Below are 19055 nucleotides of genomic sequence, written 5' to 3' on the forward strand. Positions count from 1 at the left end.
TGCCTCTATTTAGAATGGAGCTGGATGATTTATACACTTGTTTAGTTTAGTTTAGTTTAGAGACACAGTACGGAAATAGGCCCTTCGGCCCACCGATTCCGTACTGACAGCTATCCCCGCGCATTAACACTATCCTACTGGATACTCGGGCCACCAGGGATAATTTAACATGTATACCAAGCTAATTGGCTTACAAACCTGTACGTCTTTGGAGAGTGGGAAGAAACCGGAGCACCCGGAGAAAACCCATGCGGTCACGAGGTGAACATATAAACTCCGTACGGACAGCAGCCGTAATCAGGATTGAACCCAGCTCTCTGGCGCTGTGAGGCAGCAGCTCTACCACTGCGCCACTGTGCTGTTAGATTGGAGGTGTCCACAACAAGGAATCACCTTACTTGTACGGGGTATTAAGTGAAAGAGAAAGACAAGACTGAAAATTTCAAGGCAACATTCACCTTTCAACACTAAAATCCTTCTTAGGATATAGAAAAGGGATGGCACAAAAACGGGATCTTCGGCCCACAATGTCCATGCCGGCCATGATGCCAAGCCAAACCAATCCCATCTGCCTGCACGTGATCCACATCCCTCCATCCCCTGCATATCCAAGTGCTTGTCTTAAATGCCATTATTGTATCTGCCTCTCTACTACTACCCCTGGCAGCGCGTCCCAGCCCCCCCCACCCCCCCAACCCTTTGTGTAAAAAAACTTGCCCCATCCCAACATTCTCTATCCAATCAACTTTTTTAAAAACCCATCACGGATTAGCATGTGTTTAAGAAGGAACTGCAGATGCTGGGAATCGAAAAAAACTTGCTGGAGAAACTCAGCGGGTGCAGCAGCATCTATTTAGCCAATAGGCAACGTTTTTAAAAAACGTTGCCTATTTCCTTCGCCCATCACAGATTACCCGCTGAGTTTCTCCACTGTACCTCACGGATTAACATGTTTTTTCCCCCCCACTATTGGCCATGACCCGAGCATTCTCAGCGGTGGCACTGAACAGGTTAAAGTCTACCTTTTTTTCCTGAGTTTCCTCTTTTGTGATTTCAATATACTTATTAAAAATAAACCAGCTACTAATCAACCAAATTACAGGTTCCTACATAATAACACCTAACTTGGTAGAGCGACTCTATGGACAGGAGACTGAGGGCAAGCCTTGCCCAGGATGGTGGTGCAGAGAATTACCTTTCTCTGCCACACAAAACTACACCCAAGAATTCAGGGATTGCAATATTAATAATGCCGATCGTGAAAATTAGTGTTAAAAAAAAACCCCAGCCCTCCAGCACACCCTTAATTCCTTGTGCCTTAACATGACCTCCGCTTGAATTTACCACTGTCTTTGACAGTGCCATTAATTTCCGCCCGAGTCCAAACGTTTTAATGGTGTGATAGTGTAGACAACGCCACCCTTTGTTACAGCAAGACGTAAGGGTCTATTTCTGTTTTCTTGTGCTCCACTTCCTCGCAAGTGGCGTGCCAGAAATAACCATGGATTCTAATTCTGTTGGGTTAGTGTGCCTCTTTTAACCATCTCGTTGAACAGCCGGCAGACTGTCACAAGCCTGAACACTGCAGCAGAAATCAAATTGCTGTCAGGAATCATAACTCATAAGTATTGATTCTCCTTTTTGCAATGCAGTTCATTTTCCTGCTCGCGTCTCAAACACAATGTTACCAGTTCCAATTATACAGTTCAGAGTGACATCCCTATGTTTAAAGCTCGGATTTAACATTGGCAAGGAACACAAGGAGAACATTTCTTCTTGGGTGGTAAGCTAGCAGTCCACTTGGTATTCAGAATCACTTTCATCCCACTGACTGCATTGGAAAAGAAGACGGCAGCACACACACAGACCAGATTGCCAGTTAGTCGTGTGTGAGAAAGAACTGCAGATGCTGGTTAAAATCGAAGGTAGACACAAAACGCTGGAGTAACTCAGCGGGACAGGCAGCATCTCTGGAGAGAAGGAATGGGCGACGTTTTGGGTCGAGACCCTTCTTCAGACTGAAACGTCGCCTGTTCCTTCCTTCCTAGATGCTGGCTGTCCTGCTGAGTTACTCCAGCATTTTGTGTCTACCGCCAATTACTCTTGCCAGTTTGCACCATTGTTAGCCAGATGCTGGTTTGCATTCCTTCACTCCTCCCCCCCCTCACTCCTCCCTCACCCTAGTCGTCCTATCAGTTCCACTGTTCGCATCCTTGTATCACCTCGTTATCACACCTCCCCCTGCCACCATTCTCCAACATTCCCCCCTTCTCACTGCAATGTTAATATTTTAAAGTCCTGCTCTTTAACAAACTCTAAGTTTGTAAAATTCTGCAACACCGAATGGGCCTTTCGCGACGACTGCCGGCACCCGTCATAGGTCGTTTGCAGGTTGCCGAAAATGTTCAACATGTTGAAAATCCAGCGGCACTACGACTCTTTGGGCGACTGAGGAGTCTACTCACGACCGTACAGGCGACACCCTGGCTACATGTCGCAGGGTGAAGCCTGTATGCTCATGAGTAGTCGCCCAATGAGTTGTACCTTGTTCTGGTCACCGAAAAAATCCAGTAAGTGGGACAAGCCCATAACCTTCCTTCCTTCAGCAGCAAACAGGCGCTTACATTCGAAGGGAAAGTGTCATGGTATTCATTAAAAAATAAATTGCTATTCTCCCCCTAAGGTGATCCAACAGTCTTGATTCTAAGATAACTGATGACCCTGCCAGAGGAGACAGTTAAGACAGGTACTAAAATATCATTTAAAAGACGCTTTTCAGATACATGGATTGGAAAGGTTCGGAGGGGCATAGGCCATATGCGGACAAATGGGACCCATATAGATGGGGGCCCTTGGTTGGCATGGATTAGTTGGGCCGAAGGGCCTGTTTCCATTCTGTACGGCTTGATGACTCTCGTGGCTGGAATAGCTAAAAGGCTCAAACCTCAGCAGGCAACTTGGCATGTGGGGTAGATCCAATTCCAGTTAATCTTTTACCCCAATCCTCCTTAAGTTTCACTCTCCAGCAAGCTCAATCCCTAATCTCTGGGGCAACACAGTAGCGCAGCGGTAAAGTTGCTGCCTTACAGTGCCAGAGGCCCAGGTTCGATCCTGACTATGGGTGCTGTCTGTACAGAGTTTGTACGTTCTCCCCGTGGCTGCCTTGGTTTTCTCCTGGAGCTCTGGTTTCCTCCCACATCCCAAAGACGCGCAGGTTTGTAGGTTAATTGGCTTCTGTAAAATTGTTCCCAGTGTGTAGGATAGAACTAGTGTACAGGTGATTGTTGGTCAACACGGACTCAATGGGCTGAAGGGCCTGATTCCACGCTGTATCACTAAAACTAAAACACAAAAACTAATGCCATTCTGGTGGCAGGTCCTCGAACACGTTATAATTCATCACTTCTTTATTAATTCTAATTTTGCACTTTTCTGGGGGAGTTCGTGGGCAACAGATGCTGGCCTTGGCAATCTCCAATCAACAGGTTCCTTGGAAGTTGGTGATAAAAGGCAGAGGTCCCTCTGATGACAATGTCCCAAGAAACCCTTCGATGAGGGAGCTCTGGGATTTAAACCTACTGACGATAAAGAACTGCGGCCACGGTGGAGCAGCGGTAGAGTTGCTGCCTTACAGCGCTTGCAGCGCCGGAGACCCGGGTTCGATCCCGACTACGGGTGCTGTCTGCATGGAGTTTGTACGTTCTCCCCGTGACCGCGCGGGTTTTCTCCGAGATCTTCGGTTTCATCCCACACTCCAAAGGCGTACAGGTTCGTAGGTTAATTGGCTTAGTGTATGTGTAAATTGTCCCTCGTGTGTATAGAATAGTGTTGATGTGCGGGGATCGCTGGTCGGTGCGGACTCGATGGGCCAAAGGGCCTTTTTCCGCGCCTTATCTCTAAACTAAACTAAGTTGAACTGGCAATGCATTTGGGAGTGAGTCAGTGTGCGACTTTGAGCAGAATCTACAGGTGTTGTGTGCATCTGCAGCTCGGCGTCCCTCGTGGTGGTCGACACTGAGGTTAGCAAAGAGAGCGCAGTAAACAAGAGATGAAAGATGACTGAGATTGCAATCGGACTGCTCTTGATCTTATTAAATGGCAGAGCGGGGGATAGGAACAAAGTGGTCTAGTCTTGCTCTTTGTATCATTGTTTCCTTGCACAAGTAGCTGAAGGCTCTGCATCTTAAAGTAGCGGCTGGTGAGGTGAGGGACAGGGTGTCCTGATGATGACGATATGTTGATGACTCCTGGGTCTCTTTGTGACTTATAAAGCAGAGGCGTAGGCCTTTCTCATAGAGTCACGGAGTGATACAGTGTGGAAACAGGCCCTTTGGCCCAACTTGCCCACACCGGCAAATATGTCCCAGCCACACTAGTAGTTTAAGACTTTAGAGATACAGCGCGGATATGGATACAGATTTGGTCTCCATTTATCGACTTACTACAAGTATAAGGTGCAAAGGAATTCTGAAAATAAATGGTTTCAGGACCTGGTGAGGGGTGAGCAAAAATACAAAGTTGGTATATCCCTTTTATCTCTTTTTTTTTTTAATATATCTTCTGTTTTCTTTTTCTCTTTTTCTTTGTCTATGGCTTGCTTCTTAACTCTTTTTTGAATTTTTCATTTCTAAAGGTCTCTTTTGATCACTCTTTCACACACTTACTATCCTATTTAACTCTCTTTACTTTTCTTCTTTTTAAAGTTTAAAATATGAAGTGGCGCAGGAAATGTATTATGTTATTTTTGGCATATTATTGTAATGTACACTACTTCTAATAAATATATATATTTTTTAAATGATAACAGAGATACAGCGCGGAAATATGCCCCTTGGTCCATCGGGTCCGCATGACCAACCATCATCCTGTACACTAGCACTATCCTACACACTAAGGGCAATTTACAGAAGCTGATCAACCTACAAGCCTGTAGGTGTTTTGAGTGTGGGAGGAAACTGGAGCACCCGGACGAAACCCACGCGGTCACGGGGAGAACGTACAAACTCCGTACAGACGGCACCCATAGTCAGGGTCAAACCTCGGCCTCTGGCCCTGTAAGTCAGCAACTCTGCCGCTACGCCACCGTGCCGTCCGTAAATGGAATTTGTTCAAGCTCGTTGTCCAGAGGGCACCAAAGGACAAAGGAGTCTGCAGAAAGTGGTGGACAATGCCTGGTCCATCACAGGTACTGGCCTCCCCACCAGTGAAGAGATCGGCAGGAAGCGCCGGTCAAAAAGGCAGCTTGTATCATTAAAGACTCACACACGCTCTCATCTCACTGCTACCACCGGGAAGAAGGTACAGGAATCTGACAATCGTGACCCAACAACCATCAGGCTCCTGAATAGGGTTGCTAACTGTCCTGTATTAGCTGGGACATCCCGTATATTGGGCTAAATTGTTTTGTCCCGTACGGGACCGCCCTTGTCCCGTATTTGATTGCTACTACTCGGGTCGAGGGGACTGTCGGGACGGAGCGCCGCGTCTGGCCCCGCCTCACCCGTCCCGATATAGTGCAGCTCACGGAGTGCAGCAGCAGCAGCGCCTCGCCCGTGGCCCCCGTCTGTCGGTCGGCAGCTCGGTCAGCTGTCCGACCTTCGGACCTTCGCTTACCGCCGATCATCGGTTCACGAGTTGGATGGGGTGCTGGACTTTGCGTGCGACGTCGCGCTCAAAGTCCGGCTCCCAGGCCAAAAGTCCTCCGCTGACCCGCCGGCTGGGCTTTGCGTGCAGACCAGCACAACTCATCATTCACCCAGCCACGGCCGAGTCGGTCAACGAATTGCCGTCGGGAATTTGTCCCTTATTTTGACCTCTTGTCCCATATTTGGGAGCGAGAAAGTTGGCAACCCTACTCCTGAACCACCCTGCACAAAATCCACCACAACGCCACTCAGCAGCATTCTACTATGGACTTTGGTCAGATCATACAATGCACTTTGCTTGCACCATTAGGCACTGTTATTATTGATAATATACTGCATTATTGATTAGTACATTTATGTGCTGTGTAATTGCATTAATGGGCCTGTAAAGCCACAGCAAGCAAGTATTTCTGTTTCATTCCAGTGCGTATGGCACTCATACACTATTGACATTTGTGATTCCAATAACCTTGCATGTCTTGCTTGCCTGGTCTATTCCATCCCTACCTACTACTTCAATCCCAGCCTCGTGTGCATTTACTACTTCCGCACGAGATCAAAATAATGAAGGTTGCTATGCTTGAAAGCTTTGGCCAGCCTTGACCTTGGCAGCACTGCCATGATAAAGCATAGAACAGGACAGAACACCACATGAACAGGCCCTTCGGCCCACAATGTATGTACCAAAAATGATGCCACGACCTAGTCTTATCTGCCTGTACAAAATCCGTATCCTTCCGTTCCCTGAATATCCATGTGCCTATCCAAAAGTCTCCTGAATGGCTCCATCCTACCTGACTCCAGCTCTGTATTGATGTCTGCGACTTGTCCTGATTCTTGCAGGAGATGCAACCCTTTAAATCGCTGCAGCACTCTGAAGCCACCTTGACAATTGCATAGAATAAATTGCAATGATAATTAAGGTGCTGCGACCTTGCTAAGGACACACGGAGGACGTCTGACAGATATCTTGGACAGAAACTGGCACGCGTTACATTATAGAAGAGAAAGCTTCATAAAGAATGAGTGGCATTGCAATCAGTTCTCTGAATGTGGGCTAATGAAGGACTTTACTAGTTTAATACCACAATTTTGTCTTTGTTGCACTAAGTATTCTAGACCAACTGTATTCTGATGCTTCTCTGGTGCATTGGAGGTTGAGGGGAGATGTGATAAGGAGTGTGTAAAACTATGAGAGACATAGAGAGGGTAGACAGTCAGAACCTTTCTCCCAGGGTGGAAATGTCCCAACACTAAGTTGGGAGGGAAAGTTTAAAGGAGATGTGTGGGGTTAGATTTGTTTTACACAGAGAGTGGTGGGTGCCTGGAACGGGCTGCCAGGGGTGGTGGTGTAGGCAGGTACTGTAGTGGTGTTTAAGAGGGCTTTAGATAGGCACATGGGTATGAAGGGATTGGAGGGATATGGATCATGTGAAAGGCAAAAGAATGGTCGATGGATTCAGGAAGGAGAGTGTGGAGGAAAGGTAGCCAATATGGATAGAAGAGAGAGGGAGGGGGTATGAGATAGGAGTTGGGAGGTTGCTGGTGGAACCAGATGTAGGGGGAGGAGTAGTGGCGGATGGAGTTAGGCAGGGAAGCGTTGAGACCGAGGCTGGTAGGTAAGAGGAGAAACTCAAGAAGGATCAGAAGAAAAAATAAATACAAATGGGGCCATAAGATCGGCACAGTGGCGGAGTTGCTGCCTTACAGCGCCAGAGACCCGGGTTCGATCCTGACCGCGGGTGCTGTCTGTACGGAGTGAGGAGGGGTGTAGTGAGCAACCACCGAGAGCGTAGGTGGGACCGGCGAGAGCGAGGGGGGACGTTGAAGGGGGGGGGGGGGGGGTTAGCGTGAAGAGGGAGGTGGGGCTGTGGAGAAGGAGGGGGCCCGTCGAGAACGGGGAAGACCATCGAGGACAAAGGGGGGATCTGGCGGGGGCCGGCTGCTGCCACGTGCGGCGGGAGGCAGAAGATCGGACTGTCCGGTGAATTTATGTCGGCACCAGAAACATGGCGACTCGTGTACTGCCCAGGCGAGGTCTGCTGTATGATTCCACCGGGTTGCATGCAAAATAAAGCATTTCACTGTACCTAGCTCCATGCAAAAATAAAGTATCATTGAATCATTGAGATTGATATCAGTCCTTGAGTGCATCCCTGCTGCAAACATAATCTCCTGCACAGAGATTACCAGCATTGTTCACTTGACATGAATTAATTGGCAAAAGGCCTGATACACGATCGATGACCCAAACATTGCCTCTGTTTCTCTTTCCCAAAGTGCTGAGTATTTAACCAGATTCAGCATTTATCATGAATGGGGTTTAGGTTGATGGATTTTATTCAGCATTTGCTTTGATTTCTCATCAAATCCAAAAAAAATAAGCAATCACATATCACTTTTAAATTATCGAGCTAGAACATTTTGCAGCGTTACTTTCAGGAAGGTTTTGTTTTATTGTGAAGGGCATTCTTTCCCCCCTCCCCCCCACCACCCAACCCTTCTACTGAGACCCAACTTGACCAGCACCCACCCCCCCCCCCCCCCCCCCCCCCCCCCCCCCTTCACTTCCAACTACATTCCATTCCTACCACTGGCTTCTCAATTCGCTTCACTTCTCTGTTCTTCCCGCAGGTGAACGAAAGTCACTAACCACATCCATCACTGTCTCTGATCGGCGAGGTACAATTTATTATTTATTCTTATCTGCTTCACTAAATCATACCTAGCCCCACTCTATTCTTTCATGGCCTTGATATCCCTTTGCAGTGCTTAGTAACCCTGAACTGAATTCATTAATACACTGAGATCCGTTTTGAAGATCCTAACACCTTTTTTTATTCCTGTTTCTTTCTCCCCCCTCCAGTCAGATTTGCTTGTCAGTTTCCATCCGCAGAAGGTATTTGATCATTTGTTTTTTTAAAAAAAAGCTCTTCTGGAACAGGATGACAAAGACACAGGAAATCAAGGACTTGGTGCCAGCTGCAATCGTTCCTTGATCAAGCACAACAAAGGCAGTTGCAGAGTGAAGTTTCCATTCAACTGCAATCCCAGCAGAGCTCCTCGTCTTGCTGTTCATGGGCGAGGCCACGGTAGTCCGTTTCGCTGAACACTCATGCTCGCTACGCCGAGGCCCGCTGGATTGGCATCTATCTCAACTCCCCTTCCCATTCCCACACTGATATTTCTGTCCTGGGTCTCCTCCATTGCCAGAGTGAGGATACATGCAAACTGGAGGACGAGCACCCCACATTTCGCTTGGGCAGCTTACAACCCAGTGGTATGAATATTGAATTCTCTCATTTGAAGAAACTTCCACCAACTTTCCTCCAGCCTTGTCCTCTTCTTCCACCCTCGTCGTTTAACCAGTTCCACAGTTCACCACATTGCATCCCTCTTGAGATCACACCTTCCCGAGCCAACAATGGGCGTATCGGGGCACCACCCTGCCTGAGGTCATCTGTTGCCGGCCCCGAATAGATGTTCTCACCTCCAACTCTTCATCTCCACACCCCCTCCCCACCACTACCTACTCTCAGTCTAAAGAAGGGTCCCGGGCCAAAACGTCGCCCATCCTTTTTCTCAGGAGATGCTGCCTGACCCGCTGAGTTACCTCAGCACTTTGTGTCTTTCATTGTGTGAAGCCATGTGGCCCATGGCATCTGCATTTCCACAGCAGCTTCCACTTACCTGTCTCCCTCCCTTACGCTCCTCTCCCAGAGTTTGGACAGGATCAATGACAAACTGATGCACCTCCTTCCACAGATGCGCCTGACCCACTGAGTTTCTCCACCACTTTGTTCTTAATTGCCTTCACCAGCCAAAATTCTTCCATCTCAGATTGAACTTTCGACCTTACTTTAGAGATAGTGCGAAAACAGGCCATTCGGCCCACCGCAATTCCACCGCTGCGCCACATTGCAACATTAATTAATTGCAAGCACATTGTATTGGGCAGCGTCCCATGTTCCAGTACATCGTGCAGATAAGATCAAATAGCATAAGCATTTATTTCATCAGCAAACTTGAATTATGGTTTTGTATTGCATTAACATAAATATAAAAATCAAAAATCCAGCACAGAGACTTATGACGCCACAACAGTCCATTCTCTGCAGCGTAATTACAATCAGCACAGTGGTGCAGCGGTAGAGTTGCTGCTTCATGCCGCTAGAGACTCGGGTACAATCTTGACTACGGCTGCTGTCCGTGTGGAGTTTGCACGTTCTCCCTGTGACCGTGTGGGTTTTCTCCGGGGGCACCCCGTTTCCTCCCACATTCCAAAGGCGTGCAGGGCTGCGAGTGCATCGGTTTCTGTGAATTGCCCCTAGCGTGTAGGATGAGAAAGGTGGGATAACATAGAACTAGTGTACGGGTGATCGATGGTAGACGTGGACTTGGTGGGCTGACGGACCTGTTACCACGCTGAATCTCTAAATTAAACTAATCTGAGTTTATATCCGTGTACAGACGTCTATTACATTGCTACATCCTCAGTCAGTTCAGTTAAGTCTGTTGGTCATGAACGGGATACATTTATATTGGCTCTGATACTATAAATTTTCCTCCTACTTAGTCACATTTTTGCAGATTCCAACATCCGACAACAGATGTAGGGGCTCCCAGTGAAAATCCAAAAGTAGTGGATGCTGGAAATCCAAACCCGACTGACACAACATGAACTGTTTTTCTTTCCACGTGTGTCGCCTGTCCTGCTGAGTTTTGCGTGTAGTTTCTGTTTTTGTATAAATTCCCTCCCACGCCTTCCTTCATTGAGGATGTTATTTATAGGTGAATTTTTTTCAGTCTGCAGGGACCTTTCGTAGAATCAGCAGAAAAATAGAAATACTGAAAATGTTTTAAATAGTTGGCGATCAGAAAATGTTATTCAAAAGGACCTGGATTGCGATTAGGAAGTGTGTAAAAAAAAAGATGAAAGAGGATTTGAGTGCGAGTTAGGATGCCTTACGCGGGTTGACCGGACATTGGATCTTGAATAACGGGGCCAATAGTGGCGGCGCCTGCATGTCTAATATATGCAGTAAGAATTTCAATGTGCAGTGGCAAATGAAACACCATAGAACTCTTTAGAGTTTTAGAGTTTAGAGATATAGCGTGGAAACAGGCCACCAGGTCCGCATCGTCCAGTGATCCCTGCACATTAACACTATCCTACACACATTAGGGAAAAGGTTTTACATTTACCAAACCAATTAACCTGCACGTCTTTGTAGTGTGGGAAGGAAATCGTAGATCTCGGAGAAAACCCACGCAGGAGAACGTACAAACTCCGTACAGACTGCGCTTGTGGTCGGGATCGAACCCAGGACTCTGGCGCTGCAAGTGATGTAAGGCAGCAACTCTACCGCTGCGCCACCGTGCCACCCTACTATTCTACTATTGAACTCATCTTTTCCATTGCTCTATGTCACTGAGGTCCTTTCACACTGCAATCATTCTGTAGGGTCTGCAAAATCCCGTCAGCAACCTCTCCAAAGGGCGGCACGGTGGCTCCGCGGTAGAACGACTGCCTCACAGCGCCAGAGACCCGGGTTCGATCCTGACCACGGGTGCTTGTCTGTACAGAGTTTGTACGTTCTCCCTGTGACCTGCGTGTGTTTTCTCCGAGATCTTTGGTTCCCTCCCACACTCCACAAGGACGTACAGGCTTGTAGGTAAATTGGCTTGATGTAAATGTAAAACTTGTCCCTAGTGTGTGTAGATAGTGTTAGTGTGCGGGGATTGTTGGTCGGTGCGGACTTCGTGGCCGAAGGGCCTGTTTCTGCACTGTATCTCAAAACTAAACAGAGCCCATACATCTTTACAAAGTAGATGAGTCTGAAGAAGGGTTTCGACCCGAAACGTTGCCTATTTCCTTTGCTCCATAGATGCTGCCTTACCCGCTGAGTTTCTCCAGCATTTTACCTTCAATTTTCTAGCATCTGCAGTTCCTTCTTAAACATCTTTACAAATGTTGGGCAGGACTGGATGCAATATTCTTGCTGTGGCCAAAGCAGCATTTTTATACAGGTCCATCGTATCTTTGTGCTCTGGCTCATCTTTATAATCCCCATGATGTCCCATCTGCTTTTGCAAACACTTTTCTCAATTTGTCCTGCCACTATCAACAAACTATGCTCATGACCAGGGCTTTTATCCCTTTTTGATCACTAGTTTATACTACCTCTTAGCATTTTGTTTCCACCATCATTTGTCACCATGCCAAATCAAGGGAACTTTGGAAAACTATAATGATGGAAATAATTGATGGAAACAATCAACTCCTGGGGATTTGTTAGTGCTTAATGGTATTATTTTTTCGAACGGTTTTCTTGCTAGTGAGCACCATCATTAATTGAGTTTCCTTTGATTGCAAAATATTTTTCCCTCTTCCTCAGCTGTGAAATCTGACACTAGGCAATTATGTTTAAGAAGGAACTGCAGATGCTGGAAAATCGAAGGTACACAAAAATGCTGGAGAAACTCAGCTGGTGCAGCAGCATCTATGGAGCGAAGGAAATGGGCAACGTTTCGGGCCAAAACCCTTATTCAGACTGTTGTTGGGGGGGGGGGGGGGGGGGGGGGGGGGGGGGAGAAGAAAGGTAAAAGGAGGAGGAGGACCTCATACACTGGCACCATCCTATACAATTTACAATTTTACCGAAGCCAATCAACCTACAAACCCGTACGTATTTGGAATGTTGGAGGGAACCGGAGCACCTGGTGAAAACCCACGTGCCCACGGGGAGAACATGCGGACTCCGTACAGACAGCAACCGTTGTCAGGATTGAACCTGGGTCTCTGGCGCTGTAAGGCAGCAACACTACTGCTGTGCCAACCTGCCGCCTTGAAATTAGGTTTACCTTCAAGTTTATTATTATCATGTGTATCGAGGTACAGTGAAAAGCTTTGTTTTGCATGCTATCCAAACCGATCAGATAATACTATACATAATGCTATCATCTTGACTCTACATAAATACAACAAAGTCAAACTCAAGTACAACAGGTAGAGCGAATGGGAAGATACAGAGTACAGAATATAGTTCTCAGCACTGTAGTGCACCAGCTCCATAGACAAGGTCCAATGTCCACAATGGGGTTGTGGTGAATCACACAGTACAATAGCTTTTGGAAGGACTGTTCAGCAGCTTAATAACAGAGGGGAAGAAGCTGTTCCTGAGTCTGGTGGTGCACACTTTCAAGCTTCTGTACCTTGTTAGGTATTTTTTTTATTACATTCTAACAGAACATATGGAGCCACCATGAAATGAAAAATAACACCACTGCTGGCCATTAGTTAGTAGACACAGAGGAGGACACGTAACAGAAAACTAGTAGGAATAGATCGGCATTGGACTTGGGCCAATTGCAGCCATTTTTATTTTTTTCGTTCTGAGGGTACAATTGGAACCGCTTTGCTTCCAAACCGTTTTGGAACCTGCATTACAGTGGACGGCCACCATTTATCCTCTAATGTTCACCCTCCACAAAAGCCGCGTTATTACAGACTCCCTTTAGACCAGTGATTCCCAACCTGGGGCCATGGCAAATTTCAGGGGGGCCACAGAAAAATGTGGGGAGTTAGGTTCAATGAAGGGGGCCACTTTTTTTTTCTTTTTTTTTCGCTAATAATGTCAGGGGGGGGGGGGGGGCACAGAAAAATTAAAGATCCCAAGGGGGCCATGAACTAAAAAAGGTTGGGAACCACTGCTTTAGACTTTAGAGATATGGAGCGGAAACAGGCCCTTTGGCCAACCGAATCCGCGCTGACCAGTGATCACCTCGCTATCCTTCACACTGCCACATTAGTACAGTAAAGAGGGCTCACAAAAGAGAATTAGGGATAATCGCATATTAAGATATCTGAACTGTGGACACTCCGAAAGGACAAAGCTAACTCTCAATGTTATTGGAAATAGTGAAACAATATCAAAGTGGCGGCAGATATATACACTGCAGTCTGCATCCAACACTCTGCATGGAACGGACATTACATTCGTACTATAATTGCGGTTTTCTGGAAAATGCATACATTACACTGTTTTAACAAGAATTTCAAAGTTTAGCAAGGCCATTAAAAGTATGCTGTGCTACCAGTCGGGGAAAAAAGTTCAAAACACAGGTTTGTTTTGATGGTGTTTTTCAGCATAGCGAGAAGTAATTAAAATAACCATTATTTTCCTGGAGTGAGTCCTCTTTGTCATCGTGACCATTTCAGTCGGTGATGCCATCATTTGTTGCTGTTCACAATTCTTACAACGTTTCAAAAGCTATGAGATAACAAACACTAGACACAAACTTAGAATTTTCAATTAACCCAAAGATGGAAGTAGGATGAATTTAATATTGTATTACCTAGTTTTGACCAACAAACATAGTGAATGCTGTAAGATTCACTTATCGCCTCCCACTCATGCAAGGGAAGATTCCTACCTTGTTCGTTGCCTCAGTGACTGCTGAATATTGATCGTGCTTCTGCTTGGCTATGTATTCCATTAAACATTGACACACTTTCTTCTTTTGTTCCGTGGTGTACGCTTCCAAACTCAAGCTACTCCGCGACTTCTGAGGTGGAAAAAAAAAAAACATACTGGTCAACTTGTGTGCTCCTAGAAGCATAAAAATCCTGTTTGAAGAAAAAAAAATACCTGTGGTATGTATGCACCCGCAGCTGACCAAATGCTGCATCCCTGCAATTGTAAATGTCTTCATCTGCAACTTTACTATAACCCCTTTGACTATCACGATTGTTGTGGGTGAATAAATAAATTTCATCTCAATTCAGAAAGCCCAACCTCTTATTTTGAGAAGTGGCACATAGTTCCAGACACCTTGGCCACAGGAAATATTTGTTCCACACCTAATGTGTTTACAGACCTGTTATGCTGCTGCAAGTAAGAATTTCATTATTCTGTTTCCAGTAATGATGACAATTAAATGCTCTCGACTTGAACCTATCAAGATCTGCAGAAGCATTCAAATTTCACGTTATAGGAGTAGGATTAGGCCAATCGGCCTATCGAGTCTACTCCACCATTCAATCATGGCTGAATCATCTGCCTCCTAATCCCATTTTCCTGCCTTCTCCCCGAATCCCTGACGCGCGTGCTAATCAAGAATTTGCCCACCTCTGCCTTAAAAATATCCACTGACTTGGCCTCCACAGCCATCCTTATCTTTCATCCACACAGGGACATGCTAGTCCTGAACCCTAATCAACAGGCAATTAAAAGACCCCTGTATGTCAGATGAAGATTGACTCTCAGACAGTCGTTTCCAATCTACTTCCCCCAGTTCCTGCCGAACACTGTTGTAATTCGCCTTCCACTAATTTAACACGTTCAGCAATGACCCGTCTTATCCTTATTCATAACTGTTTTAAAACGCATGGAATTATGGTCACAGTTCCCCATAATGTTTTCCCAATGAGACATTCATTCTCCAGCCAGATTTTTTTATGTTTTAATGTTAAACTTCTTGAATGCTATGTTGTATTTTTATTAGTGGACATCTGAATTTCCCCTGAATAAGGGGATTAATAAAGTAATATCTAATCTAAGACTCACTCCCCAGAACAAGGTCTGGTATGGCCTTACCCAGAGTGGACTATCTGCACAAAGTGCTGGATTAATTCAATGAGTCACACAGCACCTCCAGGACTGGAATGGGTGACTTTTCTGGTCAGGACCCTTCTTCAGTCTATCAACTTAACCTATCCATGTTCACCAGAGATGCTGTCTGACCCGTTAAGTTACTCCAGCACTTTGTGTCTTTCTGTTGTAAACCGGGAATCTGCAGTTCCTTGCGTTCCCATTGGAATATCCACATGTTGATTCAAGAAACAGTCTGAGATTCATCTCACAAGTTATGCCCTGGCACCGAGAGGGTCCCAGTTAATATTGGGGAAGTTAACATTACTCACTACAGTTATCCTGGATTGACATCTTTCTGAGCTCTGCCTACACATCTCTTTCTCCAGGTCCTGGTTGCTATCGGGAGGTCCCACAGAGTAACCCCATCACCACGATTCCACGTTTCATATTCCCAAGTTCCGTCCAAATTGCCACATTGAACGAGCCCTTAATGTCAACTTAATGTGATAAAATGCTGGAGTAACTCAGCGGGTCAGGCAGCATCTCTGGAGAACACGGATAGATGACGTTTCAGGTCGGGGGCCTTTCTTCAGACCTTTGTCATTCTTCAATGTTTGCAGAAGGATCCCGATCCAAAATGTTTAAGAAGGAACTGCAGATGCTGGAAAATCGAAAATCGAAGGAAAATCGAAGGTCTGAAGACGGGTTTCGGCCCGAAACGTTTGCCTATTTCTTTCGCTCCATAGATGCTGCTGCACCCGCTGAGTTTCTCCAGCACTTTTGTCTACTCCTGATCCAAAATGTTGCTTATCCATGTTCTCTAGAGATGCTCCTGACTGGCTGAGTTACTCCAGCAGCATGTGGTTTTATTTTAAACCGGCGTCTGCAGTTCCTTGTGCCTCCAAGATGTTACATGTTTATAGAGGCTTTTACAATTCCAAATTTGACTTTCTTTTCTTTAATCAATGCCATAACAGTCACTTGCTGAAAATTCTTATCATCTAGTAGCCTGCCTTCCCTTGCACCCTTTCAGGAGGAGAAGGATGTTGAAACTCTTCCTAATGAAGATTTCAACAGCTTCCTAAAAATATGGGATCCCTAAAAAAAAGTCTAATGCTGCTCACTCACAGCTTACCATCTGAAAATAGAAAACAGCGGGATATTTTTCAATTTATAAAGTTCTGGAAATTCACTATCGAGGGATGTCTCATAAACATGGGATAATGGGGGAAAAACACCAAGTGCTGGAGGAACTCAGCGGGTTAGGCAGCATGGTGGAGGCAATGGACGGGTGATATGCAGCGGCGGATTAAGGCTCGCTGGTGCCCTAAGCACTGACCAATCTTGGTGCCCCCCTTCTTTCCACACTGACCCAGTCCATTTTAGTTGTTGACCTGTCTGACCAGATATACAATGCAGGTTGCAGCTGTACAAAAATGTATTCATATGATAACAAAATATACTTTACAAACTAAGCCAAGTTGAGCTACATAAAGTTCTACATAAATGCAATACAACATCTATTTTAATATTTCACAAGTTAAATGTATCAAAGTTCCAATATTCATGACCTGAAAGGCATTTTTCTACATTTTATTTTTGCAAAATCACTGATAACATCCTCGAAATTAATACTTCTCAGAATGTCTGCTTGAATTGTTAATATACACAGTGAGTCGAGTCTTTCTTGAAGCATAACTGATTTATTTGGGGTTTTTTTTTTTTACACGTTTCAGTTGTGAGAAAGACCTCTCTGTTGTGCAGTTGGTGACCATTAATGTTAAACATATTCTTAAGGCAATTTCAACATTTGGAAAGGCACTCTCTAGTTTGTCTTCTGTAATTGTGTTGTAAAGTTCCATGTGAGTGAAAGATGTTTTCTTGGTTGTTTTAAACTTATGAAGAACATATGAATGGAACTGCTGAAGCTCTGTAGACAAAGTGTTGTTCATGTCATCTGGATAAACATCAATGAGTGTCTGACAAGTCTTTGAGTACCTTTCACTTTCTGATAATTGGGAATTAGCACCTTGTTGGGAGACATTAGGAACATCTGTCAGACAAGAGAACCTGTTCAAGAAGGAACTGCAGATGCTGGAAAATCGAAGGTACACAAAATTGCTGGAGAAACTCAGCGGGTGCAGCAGCATCTATGGAGCGAAGGAAATAGGCGACGTTTCGGGCTGAAACCCTTCTTCAGACTGAGAATCTGTCTGCTATTTCAGTGTACACCTTTCGTCTCCTCCTCATTTCCGTTTCTAACTTTTCAACAATTACATAAAAAGTGGAGATACGGAATTTTTTACAAATCGTCATTCGTTTTTTTTTTCTTTTCACCCTTTTCCCAACTTTGTGGTGCCCCCTTTGGCCCTGGTGCCCTAAGCACGTGCTTAGTCTGCTTAATGGTTAATCCGCCCCTGGATATGTCGGGTCAGGACCTTTCTTCAGTCTGTAAAAACATGGAACTGTCGATGCAGGTTTACAAAAAACGAGTCCAAAGAAGGTTCCCCGCCCGATGCCTCACTCCAGCACTTTGCATCCTTCTTCAGGCTTGTGTCTCTAGCTTAGATGGGGTACCTTGGTCGGCATGAATGAGTTGGGCCGAGGGGCCTCTTTCCATGCTATATGACTTTATGACTCAACACTCTATGACTTGTGTGCTCACCACATTTGCCCTAATTGTCACCTAGGTCCGTGAACTAGTTGGAAAAACTCAAGTCTTATTTGCAATGTGTAACGGAGACCAGATTTGCACCAGTTATTATTATCAACAAACTTGACCCACACTGTGGGAAAAAAAAATCACCTTGCACATAGCCATTAAATACAGCCTGTCCTTAATTAGTAGTTTCTTGATAATTGCTACTTAGATTCTATAGCATGCGGAATATTGCTGTAGGCAATGAAGGGATCATTTTCATGAAACTTTGGCCTACATCTATGCGCATTAATTGCGCTAACGATAAGTTTAACTTGTTAAGTTTGCAAGTCTATGTTTTGAGCTCTGTAGCGGTGTGGGCCTGGCCTCTGTCTAATTGCCCTTGACATGTGACTTGAGCGAGGCATGTTAAGAGTCAGCTTTGTTCTAGAGTCCATAAGACCCGGGTGACACGGTGGCGCAGCGGTAGAGTTGCTGCCTCACAGCACCAGAGACCCAGGTCCAATCCTGCTCTCTGTACTCAGTTTGTACGTTCTCCCTGTGACTGCGTGGGTTTACTCTGGGTGCTCCGGATTCCTCCCACATCCCAAATACGTGCATGTTTGTAGTTTCATTGGCATCTATAAATGATCCCTCGTGTGTAAGATAGTGTAGGGGTGATTGTTGGTCGGTGGGCCGAAAGGCCTGTTCGCACGCAGTATCTCTAAACTAAATTCAAATAAGGTAAGGGCAGTGGCTTTTCTTTCAAAAGGACATCAAAGAAGTTGTGATTTTTTGATGACTTGCTGACTGATAAAGGTCATTCTATTATAGGAAAGATAGTAGGATAGAATCACTGAACATTAACACCACAGGTGGATGTTCAGCTCACCATGTTGGTACGAATCTAAAATGCCAATTCCACATGTTGTTCACAGCCCTGCAGGGGACAGCTCTTCATCTGCACACAGACACAAAAAGCTGGGGTAACTCAGCGGGACAGGCAGCACCTCTGGAGAGAAGGAATGGGTGAAATGCTGCCTGTCCCGCTTAGTCACTCCAGTTTTTTGTGCCTATCTTCAGTTTAAACCAGCATCTGCAGTTCCTTCTTACACACTCTTCATCTGCACATCCAAATCGTTCTTCTATGCTGGATCTATCATCCTCTCGGGCAGA

The 19055-nt window shown here is 45.6% G+C and overlaps 1 protein-coding gene across 6 annotated transcripts in view; it reads right to left on the reverse strand.

Moving 5' to 3' along the window:
- rgs3a (regulator of G protein signaling 3a) overlaps positions 1–19055 on the reverse strand; it is a 191626-nt gene that overhangs the window by 61684 nt on the left and 110887 nt on the right. For all 6 annotated transcript variants that reach the window (XM_055659929.1, XM_055659931.1, XM_055659928.1 and 3 more), the window contains one exon: positions 14082–14213. In XM_055659929.1, the coding sequence (XP_055515904.1) occupies positions 14082–14213 (132 nt within the window). The remainder of the gene's footprint in view (positions 1–14081; positions 14214–19055) is intronic.

This window comes from Leucoraja erinacea, chromosome 31 (assembly GCF_028641065.1).
Source record: "Leucoraja erinacea ecotype New England chromosome 31, Leri_hhj_1, whole genome shotgun sequence".
Taxonomy (NCBI): Eukaryota; Metazoa; Chordata; class Chondrichthyes; order Rajiformes; family Rajidae; genus Leucoraja; species Leucoraja erinaceus.